General features: G+C 28.3%; 1 protein-coding gene across 1 annotated transcript; it reads right to left on the minus strand.

Moving 5' to 3' along the window:
- Positions 1-882: 882 nt before the first annotated feature.
- LOC133800985 (serine carboxypeptidase-like 31) lies at positions 883-6,041 on the minus strand. The gene is made up of 10 exons (XM_062239107.1): positions 5,689-6,041; positions 4,798-4,905; positions 4,329-4,424; positions 4,129-4,221; positions 3,951-4,036; positions 3,562-3,852; positions 3,187-3,320; positions 2,979-3,074; positions 1,660-1,765; positions 883-1,193 (listed from the first exon to the last, which is right to left on the minus strand). The coding sequence occupies exons 1-10, from the start codon at positions 6,005-6,007 to the stop codon at positions 1,044-1,046; spliced, it is 1,479 nt and encodes a 492-aa protein (XP_062095091.1). The 5' UTR covers positions 6,008-6,041; the 3' UTR covers positions 883-1,043.
- Positions 6,042-12,202: the final 6,161 nt, after the last annotated feature.

Consider the following 12,202-nt stretch of genomic DNA (forward strand, 5'->3'; position numbering starts at 1 on the left):
TCTTCTTACTTAGGATACTTGTACGTTTCCGATTTGTCATCTATTAGAAACTAATGAGTTACAATAAAATATAACAAATTACTATATAGCTTATTATTAAAAGTTACTTTTAGTATACTATACAGTAATTTTTTTTATATTCTATTTAAGAGTTACCAAACAATATCATAAATAATATATTTTAAAAAAGTTACTCAGAATATTGTTAAATAATTTTAAGTTGTTTAGAATACAATATAGTATCTTTTAAATGTAAAATAAGAATTCAAATTTTAGTATATTAAATTGTTATCAAGTTTAAAATTTAGTTACTTTTTGGTCAATACAATATAAAAAAGAAACTAAAATGTTTTTTTTTATTCTTGTCATCTTCTCAGGAGACTGCCAAAAAACATATGATTCCCACATATCAAAATGATCACCTTGAAGAGTAGATTGCGATAGTACCACTTTTGAGCCCAACCGATTAGCGGTGTAGCTGGAAAAGATTTTTGAAATTAAAGGTAAGAGAGAATGTAAGAAATTAATAAAAAAAAAAGAGTATAGTGGAGAGAGAGAGGGGCCCGTACAGTGAAAAAAAAACAAAAAAGAAAATTAAAATTTTAAAATATTGAAAAAAAAGTATAAAAACAGTAAAAAAAAAAAATAAGTAACTAATTAGTAACTTATTAACATTTTAAGTAACTAAAATATTAGTTTTTTAAACCTAGAAAAATGGAAAAATTGAGATTTTGGGAAAGTTTTAAATTCAGGTATATTACTTTTTGAATCTAGTTTTTTTTATGATGTGGTAAGGTATTTTTGTAAATAAAATTTTGTATGTGATTTTTATAATTATTTTATATTATAAATATATAATTGTAAAAATACCAAGAATAAAAGTCGAAGCCGAAAACATGCACTCACATCTTATTTATCCCTATTATTATCATAGGACATAGATATAGTTATATATATATATATATATTTATTGTATAGTAATTAACAGCAAAATCTTTTAATGGAGTGCTGCTACAATATATTACAATGTTTGATTTTGATGATCACGATCGAGTGGACGGTAGTGATTCCCCTTTGAGAAACGATGTGAAAAATGCTAAGGAGTTGTTTGGTTTGAAACAAGGCACTGCATGACCAGCTCCTCTGAACGTTGCAAACGTAAGCCCCTCGTATTCTTGAAACCACCCACTTACCTTTAATTATTAACAAATTCATAAACACAATCAGATAAATTATCTAAATAAATTAAATTATAATATCACATTAGTCAAAATATTATTTTCTTTTTAAAATTATATTATTGGTTAGAGATTTAGACCAAAATATCTGCCTTTATATCTTGGCATATAATACTATATATGTTTTGAAGAATCATTTTTCTGGGTTATTCCTTTCTTTTCTAACTCTGTCATAATATGTTCTAACAAATCATTATTATATATTATGTGCATATATGCAGAAACTGATCAAACTGAAAATTATTGGGTGACCATCTTCATCTTCCTAAAGGTATAAATAAAAGATTCCATTTTATATTATCAGCGCCAAAACATTGAAAAGGGGTTCGTACCGAAGCACTTTCTCTCTGGTTTTTTTTTTTACCATTATTTTAGCCAATAGTAAATAATTAAAGGGTTATATATATATGTATATAGATACCTGCTTTTGGTAGTACCATGGTCTCCATGTCTTGGTGATGGGAAGTCCAAGTGAATTCAAGCTATATCTTGTGGACAGTACTGGAACTCTTCCATCTGTGTCCCCACTGTGTCACATATATATCCACATACAAAATGGTCAATCATCTTTTCTATATAAAAGGTCTAGAAAACAAAAATTCTTGATTTTAATCAAGTTTTTGTTAACTTTAATCAAATATCTTTATACTTTTAAAATTAATTTAAAAATAAATATTTATCAATTATATTAATATAAATTCAAATCTTATTATTATAATAATATTTAATATAAAACTACATATATAATAATTATATTAATATAAATTTAAATTTAAATTAAAATATTATAAAATACTATTATTATAATAAAATGTTATATAATAAAAATAATATATAATACAAAATTAAATATTTAATAATTATATTAATATAAATTTAAATATTATAAAATATTATTACGATAATAATATATATAATCCTAACTTTTTATTAATTAATATATTAATATGAATTTAAATATTATAAAATATTATTATTATAATATTTAATACAAAACTAAATATTTAATACTTGTATCAATATAAATTTAAGTATTATAAAATATCATTATAATAATAATAATATATTACATAATCTTAATTTTTATTAAAACAATTACTATTTATGTTTAAAAATGTTTATGTATTATATATATATATTTAAAAAAAATATCATAAATAATAATTTAATTTTTTATTTAATATGTTTATGTTATTTTTTTTTTACATATAATATTTTTTATTTATTTAAAATTTATATAATAATTATATATAATAAATATAATTAATAAATTTTATAAATAAAATTAAGAAGCTTGTATCTAGTGTATATATATATATATATATATTCATTGGGAACTGTAATTTCGTTGAAACTAATCCGATACTTAAAATTTATAATATTTAATGAGTAATAATTAGTGAAAATAAATATATTTTTTTAATGCCAACATATACTTTTGATAATCTTTTATGAAATAACATGATAGAGTGTGGATAAATTTTGACAAGATATTACATGTCGAGTATCTCTGAAATGTCATTTTGCAAATAGCTGTTGAAAAAAGTTATAAAAAAATTAATTTGCAAACAGTCCTACATAATAATTGATAATTATCAAATTTTGTTTTATGCACAAATTTATTTTTCTCCTACATCATATAAAGAAAATTAATTCTTCTTTGTATAGCCTGAATTCCATTACTTATAAACCAAGTTAAATTAACGAATTATTCTTTTATATTAATTTATAGAGATATACCTGTAAACCCATATTCTAAGCCCAGCTGCAATGAGCTTCTTGTATATAGGAAGAACAGATGGCTTGGAATCAAACCATTGGCTAAATATATTAAGACTGCAAAACAAAGAAAAATATCATTACTAATGATGTATACACTTAAAAAAAAAAATCCATTAATGATATAATATAAACCTAGCTAGAGAGACAAGAATATGATGATCATTACTTGCAGATGGTCCAGTTTCTGAGCTGAACACCATCACTGACATGGAGGGCCTTTTGAACATCTAGTCTGTTGTAATACGCTTTAGCATAATCGTCTAGGCATGGATCGTAATATCCACCCATTATCCTTGGCATCTGCAAATTGTATATGTACTAATTAGTAAGTAAACTTTATTATATAGTTTTATATATGAAAATTAAACTTTTTTAATGTTACTTTTCAAAAATATGACTTTCTTTAAGAGTACCAAGAATTTTCGACGTGGTGTTGAGTATATCAAATAAGGTGTCGAGTGAATGAGAGACAATCAAAACGAGAAAGCTATATAAAAATCCTTATCTATATATTATATATGAATAATTATTAGGTAGGTACCATAGTAGATGAGCGTTTCATGGTCAGGATTTGATAGGAATCATCACCAGAACTAGCTGAGTCAGCTATGCAAACTGAAGTGTAAAGGCTGTAAATATCGATCTCTTTATACTGTTTGAGTACTTCATCCACAGCTTTATCACAATCTTCATTTGCCCATGTGTTATTGCTATTGAAATCACAGTTTTCCTTTATTATTTTGTGAGTTTCGTCTGATATCACTGCATGGCTCCATGCATAATCCACAAGCCCTTTCCAATCCTCAGCATCTGATGTTTCAGGATTACCCAACTGTATTTTTTTTTTATAACAATTAATTATATATTATATATACCTATAACTATATAAATAATATAAGCTATAATAAATCATCAATAGTAATGACTAACCAGGATACCCTTGAGATCAATATGAAGAGAAGAGTCTTTCTTATTTTTGTCATAGACTAGCTCAGCCAGCTCCGGAACATATTTTCCTGTTAATAATAAAAAGTTGCTTAAGTAGAAAATAATATATATTTATATATGTGTGTATAATATGAATATATATATATATTTATATATATACCTGCATAGCTCTCCCCAGCTATGTAAAAGGAATTATTTTTGTAAGAGGGGAACTTGAGGAACCATTCATGGAGGAAAGTATAAGCATCATTTGCTGATCATAGTGTAAGAAAATTTAAGAATAAATAATAATACAAAACAAAATAGTTATAAAAAAAAAAAACATAATAGATATTATTAGTTTATAATTATGGTAATTACCTGTGAACTCATCTCCAAGATTTTCATAATCACTGCTGGTATTTGAGTAGGAAAAGCCTACCCCAATTGGAGATTCCAAGAATAACATGTTGGCCTCTGCGTCACCATAAAACATTTATAAATACTTTAATTACTAAAAGTTCATATCATGCTATGCTACACATGAATGGACCACACACCCTATATAAATTAATTGATTAATCAATTAATGGGGTATTAGAAAAAATATTGTTTTTTTATAGTCATTTCCAACAAAAAATTTGTGAACATATTTTTTGTAAAATCGGTTTTACAAACACACTTTACTCGACACTCTATATCTGTAGTCAGCTGATATTCTCGACGCCCTATCTAAGAAGATCAAGTTATTTTCACTGATTACATTAGTTAATTAATTAAGCAAATGGTTTTTTTTTTAAATTATTTATTTTTTAAATTTGATTGAGAGTTTGAGTGGTAGCCCACAAACCTCTATTCCATGAAGATGGATTAAATTTAAGGCCATGTCCATTAGTGTCCACTATAAAAGGACCAATCTCTTGCGTTGCTCCATATCCCACAGAAGAGCACCCAGGACCTGAAACATAAAGCATCTTGTCACCTAAGCAGAGAACATAAAATAAAGTTCCATACCTCATTTTAGTGATTAACAATTCTTTTCATGAGTTGGAAAAATTTTTGTTTTAAAAGGAAAAGGACATTCACTAATATAGATTTAATTAAAAAGATCCCAAAAAAAAATTGTATGGTAATCATATTATGCCCTTGTTAGTATTTTTTTTATATGCAATTCTATAGTCATATATAGTGCTATCTTTGCGTTTATATATTTATGATGCACGACTGTCCAAAGATAAGGCAACAAGAAAAATATAATACAAAAACTAAGCTTAACTAATTTGCTTAAGATATATATATATGTGGTCAAAAAGATTGGTTTTGACAAGAACCAAACCAAGAACCTAACATAGGTTATAGCTAGAATCTACTGGTACTTGAACATCGGACGCAAGATGCCGGTTCTATGAAAACAGACGTCTTTGGATAAAATGGAGCATCAAATATCATTTTTTATAAAACCGACGTTGTATGTTGAAAAAGAAGCACGCACACAACATCACTTTTCATCGATGCAACGCGTCGTCCTCTGTATTGATACTCGTACAAATATAACCGGTCTTTACAACTTAATTAATACATTTAATTTGGATCATAAAATCAATTTTCTAACTCAAAGAAGCGTCTTCTAGCATCAGATAATATAAGATGGAAAGAAACCCAGTTGAGACATTAATTAGAACATGGAAAAGTTTCAAATGCATATATACATAAATATATATATATACATACATAAATATACCTCCATTGAGCCAAAGCACCAAAGGTTTTTGGTGAGGAAGAGAAGCAGCCTCATAAAACCAGTAAAAGAGAGCTCTCCCATTGGTTTTGTCGACCGTGATATAGCCAGCATAGTGGCGAAAGTGATCAATCTGAGGCTGGCCAGGCAAGTTAGCCACGAGAGCTTCATGATCATTCTCCAAAGTATTCACTTTCCCACTTGTGCTAGACCATTTCCAGTGCTTAAAACCCGAATTAACACCCTCCACAAATTGCACAGAATAATAATAAGAAAGGACCAAAGTTAAGACAACCACCTTTGACAACAAATTGATCATCATATTGGAAATTATTATAATATATAAAATAAGCTTATTATCTAATAATAATCTTACACAAGATATAATAACATGCACCTACAATATATGGCTATTTATATATAGTCGTTGGCAGGTGGAAGTAGTAGTACTATAGTACATATCCACGGAACCATACTATAGGTGAGAAAAGATATGTATAAAAAATGAATAAATAAATTGAAAAGTATATGTGAGAAAAGATATTCCAACGTGGCAATGTGATTAACAAAGTTTTTTTTAGCTAGCTTAGCTAGCTAGGTATATGTAGTCATGAGTCTCTAGACTATTCTTGCATGTATTACAAAGGTGCCTAGTGTCTAAGTGGTATCTCCTTTTTGTCATGTGGGGGTTCGTTGAATCATATCCATGACCAATGTCAATGACTATGAGACAATATACATACATATTTATTATATATATCTTTAATCACCATATATATATATAATCTACTTTGGTAGAGTTAATTAATTGATAGTACTCGATCATATGGAAGCAAATTTTTGCATAATTAAATATCTATGGAATTTCAACATAAAGAAGACTTTAGAAAGAAATTTAATTTTTTGTAAAATCTTGAAATGAGAGCAATTTATTAATTAGTTATTTTTATATTGTTTGGAAACTTTCGTACTGTATTTTTACATCTAAGAAATTTATGAAGCAAAGATTATTGCATTTTCAATGCGAAGACTTTAGAATTCCAAATCTTCAGCTTTGAATAAAATAATATCTGTAATTTAGAGTTATTTAATAGAAAATATTATACACAAATAATGAAAAAATATAGGTGGTTTAAAAATATACCATATTAATTTGTACATTTTTAAAAATTAATAAAGTAAGTCTGTATATAACATTAACTTTATACTTTTAAGAAGTGATATTTTAACATATAATTTTTATATTGTATTAAATTAAGTTGATCTAATAACTAATATTAAAAGATAAATAAAAATTTCGAACATATTTTATTTTCAATAATTAGATCAATTTAATCTCATGATTATATAAAAGTATGTATGAATTGAAACTTTTCGTTAATAAATAAATAAATAAAATGATATTTGCTAAATAATTATCAAGGTTCCTTTCCAATAAATGTTTCTAGCCAGTACATATATAAACGCAACATGTTTTTGAGTAGTATTTATCCATTAATTTTTTTTTCGTTTCATCGTTCTATTCCATGATCAAATTCTAGTATTATACGTATCCTAATCACTCCCCTATTACTTCTTTGTTTAGTATTTCCATAAAAACATCATTTAAAAAAAAATTCCAATATGTAATCACCTTTTATTCGACATGACCCCCAAGTCATCTTATTTATACTTAATTGTGACAGTCAAAGATAAGGTGGAGACTGAAGACTAGAACAAAAGCCAAATGCATATGGTCTCTTCTCTTTCACTATATCTTTGGTAGAGGAAAGAAAATAAACAAAGAGAGCAAAGAAAAATTAGTAAGAAAATAAAAAGTATAATGAAATTGGGATGTTGAGAAGAGAAAAGAAAAGTGAACGGAAAATTTTGGTGGACAGCTAGTTTTTCATCTCCAAAATGTTGAGTTCAAAAGGGAATGAAAGATATAAGTTTTCTAATTTATTAAAATAGTTTTATAAGAAATTTTAAGAGAAATATATAGGTAATCATACAAACTATATATGCAAAAAAATTGCTTTTTTTTATTATTATGATTCTAATTATTTTGTATCTTCATTCGAAACATAGATATGTTTAGCTTTAGCATTAACACGAGAGGAAAAAAAATCACATTCTCGATTTGAAAATATATGATTCTCATATTATTATTTACGCTTATTTAAAGTATGAATCTCCCTCGTTTTTGTTCTCCTAATTAAAAACCAGTGACTCCCTTTTGAATCAAGACCCAGTATCTAGTTTTGATGTCTCAAATTAATTATAAATATATATATACCACATCCTAACACAAAAATAAAAAATAAATATATGGCACATCATTTAAAAAAGGATGTGTTCTATTTACTCTTGGTATTTTGTTTTAATACCATGTGGTTTTAATAATATCAAATTGCATTCATGTGTTTGCTAAACAATACAAAATACTCATTTATTAGTCAAAATTAATCTTAATGAGACAATAATATTTTCTTTTTATTTACTTGAAATTATTTTTATTAAAAAGATATTTAAAAAGAAAAGAAAAAATATTATAATGAATACTATTTTACTTTTGAAAATAAAATTTTACTATTTCAGTGAGTTAAATAAATTTTTAATTTTTTTTATTATTATCTTATTAAACATAATTTTAACCAATCATGTTTAAGTGTGTGTTTTGTATTTTTTATTATTGATTGTAGGACACTACAAGAAAAAAACTCTACACCAACGAAAAAAGTCATCCCCGTAGATCAAGAAGTCGTCGCTGTAGCTGTACAGTGACGACGTGTCGTTGCCAAAACGGTATCGCTGTAGATCAGTATGTGTAGCAACCTACAGCGACGATAAAACGCAGTCATCGCAGTATTGTTTTACTATGGCAATGATATGTCAGTCGCAGTAGGGGATCTTTTTTTCGGTTGGACTGAGATATTGCGACGACATGTCGTCGCTGTAGGCGGTTGCAAAATTTGAAAATTTGAATTTCAAAAACTCCTATAGCGATGACATGTGGTCGCTGTAGGTCCATCGACAGCCCCATCTACAGCAACGATATGTCGTCGTTGAAGAGTGTGTGGGTTTATATGCCTTCAGCGACGATATGTCGTCGCCATAGTGTCACGATATCTCAGATTTTCGTGTTCAACGAGCATCCTACGGCGAAGACATGTTGTCGTCGCTGTAGGTAGACAATTTTAAAAAAAAAATTTAATTAATTATATTGATTAAAATTTATTTAATAAAATATTAAATATTAATTAAATAAATAAAACCAATTTATTTAATTAAATAATAAAACAAATTTATTAATTACATATTAAACCAATTTAACAATATCCATAGTCTCCAAAATGTAAAATACAAAACATAAGTAGTATTGTCTCCAAAATAAAATAAAAAACAACACAAAATATTAATAAGTTCAAAATAATAATATAATAAAAATAAATCTCATCAAAATCAATTTCAAAGTCATTATCGTGGGGCTGTTGTGGTAGTTGTGGTGGTTGCTGTTGTGGTGGCTGTTGTGGTTGTAGTGGTTGCACTACAATAAGAAAGTTCATTTGCGTCAGTTTCTAACTGCCACAATTAAGTTTTTGCGTCATTTTTATATGTGACGCGGATTCCCATAACGCAAACCAAGCTGGCGTTTGCATCAGTGGGGCACTGTCACAAATCTGGCACTTGTGGCAGTGCCCCACTGACTCAAATGCTAGCATAGTTTGCTTCAGTGAGACACTGCCACAAATGTTAAAAACGAGTTTTTTTGCGTTAGTTGGGAACTGTCACATAAAGTATTAACCAGGGAAATTGCAAATGTTTATGCCAATTTCCCTGCCCTATTTTGATAAAAAAGAATAAAACAGCAACAGAAACAGAAAAACAGCAGTATAAACAGAAAAACAACAGTATAATTTTTTTAAACATTTATCTAAAGTTAATATTTGTGATCAAATCTACAAAAGTAATTCAGATTTCAATGTTAATCTATGTATATAGCTACTCTTGTGTTCTAAATTTCTAAGTATTAAACTTACTTAAACTAAAATTTCCTCACCCCAACTTGCTCATTTGCTAACTGAGATACACCATAATTGATTCAATGCACTCATCCCGTATCTCGTTGATTTCATGAGCCGAATATGGTGTCGTATTCGTAAACTAATTAGAAAATATTTAAAATAATAAGTTAGAAATCATCCAAATAAAATCATGAACGATAGTTTAAATTAAAATTAAAAGGTAAAACAATACCTCATTTTTCAAGCAGGTCTTTGGTCTAGGCTGTGAAATCAACTCTCTAGCAAACTTTATAATGTAAAAGCCACACTCGATTGGCTCAGTTTGGTTTCGACACTATTACAACATAGTTATCTAAGTTTAAGTATTACATTTAGCAAGTTATTATAATAAAAATATGTTAAAAAATTTAATACGATAAGTAATATAATTTACTTACCTTAGGAACACAAACTTTTAGATTGATTGACTCTTTTTGTCTTCGGTGTGTATCATATTGATCCAATGCCCTGTACAAAATATTAATATTTACCCATATATGAGTTTGAAATGAAATCATAAATTAATTAAGTAATAAGTATAACTTACATGATAATTATCTCCTTGATTTTCGAACGAAAATGTGAGTTTACAGGATCCAAAAGAACTACCGAATGACTGTGTGGTTGAATTAATACTAACATCCAATGATAGCTACAATAAAACACTTGTGTAAGATACTTATCAATAAAAAAATATATGAATATAAAATTAAGTTGATTTACTTGTTGTTCCAATGACAAATTAGAAATTGTGTCTCTAGCTCCATCTGTAGAAACCAATCGAAGAGATTTTTAGCACGTATTTCATTAGTTCCTGCATTAGTGGACACTAAAGCGAGATGCATGAAAGTGTACATGTGGTTCAACCCCTTCGTTTGCACTAAATCATCGAGCAAGCTACATATAATTAACTAAAAGATTATAAACACCATTGTACCTCATATATAAAAATTAAAATATTAAAATGAAAAATTTAAACCTAAATCAATTACATAATCATTAATATAAAACTAACCAAAAATTTAAAAATCTTAAATATATTCAATTCATACAAAAAATATATCACAAAAATTAAATTCAAATCATAAAAATTAATAAAATTTCACATACTTGTGTGGATTAATCAATGTGGGTTCTTGAAGTAGAAAACCTCAAAAAACTAAGAATGTTTATGGGTTTTCAAACAATAATCTTCAAAAATACAAAATCTATACAAAAAATTTAAAAAAACTATGTATAAGGTTCATAAACATATATATATATATCATCAATTTTACATTAAAATTGAAAGGGGGGGGGGGGGGGGGGGGGGGGGGGGGGGCGGGAGAACTAACCAAAAGGAGGGAAAACTCGTTGAGGCTCCGCTGAGAAATCTTCAGTTTTTTTTTCTTTCTGAAAGTTAGGTTAATGTGGCTGGGCTCGGGGACGAAGGGGGGGTAATATTGTTAACGAGCCAATTGCGTCAGTGGCCCACTGACGATAACAGCACGTTTGCATTTGTGGGCCATTGACGCAAATAAGTCGTTACCATCAGTGTGTCGCTGACGTAAATGGTCCCGTTAACAGCGTCATAGTGGCACTGGCGCAAACGGTCTCGTTTAACACCGTCAATATTCGTACTGATGCAAATGCCCCTGCATTTGTGGCAGTTCCCAATTGCCACAAATGCTAATTCTTGGTCAACTGCGTCAATCAACTGCGTTGACTGACACAATTGCTCTTTTTTGTAGTAGTGTTGAATGTTTGCCATCATGGACTGTATCATATTCATGTCCAAGTTGACAGGCTGAAATTGTGGAGCTTGGATGTTTAGATTTGTTGCTTGCAAAAATTGTTGCATTTGTTGGAAGTTGTTATTTTGGGTCATAAAGGCTTGACTGAAATGTTGAATCATGGACCAGAAAGCCTCAGGTGGTACTATTGGAGGGCCGACTGTGGTGGACAAAAACGATGATGCCTCTGATTGTGAAGAGGATCCGGTGGCGCTTGAGGCAAAGGTACTAGTGCCGTTCAACTTGCATCCAATACCTCGATTGTGGCCACGACGTTGACCACCTACCTTTGAGACAACTTGTGTCTCATTGACAATGAAACTTCCTGTTGAAGATTCAGATTGCGATTGGGATTGGAATTGGGATTGTGTTTGGACTTCTTGCTGCAAGGCATCCTGCAGTTTAGAAACAAGACAATTAATACATAATATAATTGAACAATATGCATATATACAAAACTTAGAAATTTACTTACATATGTATCATTAGAATTCGTGTTCACCCATCCACGTGTCGGACGAATGTGCATGTCATGGAACGTATCGATAATGCTGGGCAATTCCTTAGTCTGAAGATTCATCTTTAGAAAACAAAATATAACAAAATCTTAGTTAAATATTGAAATTATTATTGAGATTACTTAAAATATTTCAAATTATCTATATATTTTTATTTATCTTCTTAAATCAAGCAGAAGCA

This window comes from Humulus lupulus, chromosome 9 (genome assembly GCF_963169125.1).
Source record: "Humulus lupulus chromosome 9, drHumLupu1.1, whole genome shotgun sequence".
Classification (NCBI taxonomy): Eukaryota; Viridiplantae; Streptophyta; class Magnoliopsida; order Rosales; family Cannabaceae; genus Humulus; species Humulus lupulus.

Coding starts and splice junctions, on each gene's coding strand:
- LOC133800985 (XM_062239107.1), bottom strand. CDS start 6,007: ATGATGATCAATTTGTTGTCAAAGGTGGTTGTCTTAACTTTGGTCCTT. Junction 4,037..4,128: donor AGCTGGGGAGAGCTATGCAG/GTATATATATAA, acceptor TATTATTAACAG/GAAAATATGTTCCGGAGCTG. Junction 1,766..2,978: donor CTTAGAATATGGGTTTACAG/GTATATCTCTAT, acceptor TATGTGACACAG/TGGGGACACAGATGGAAGAG.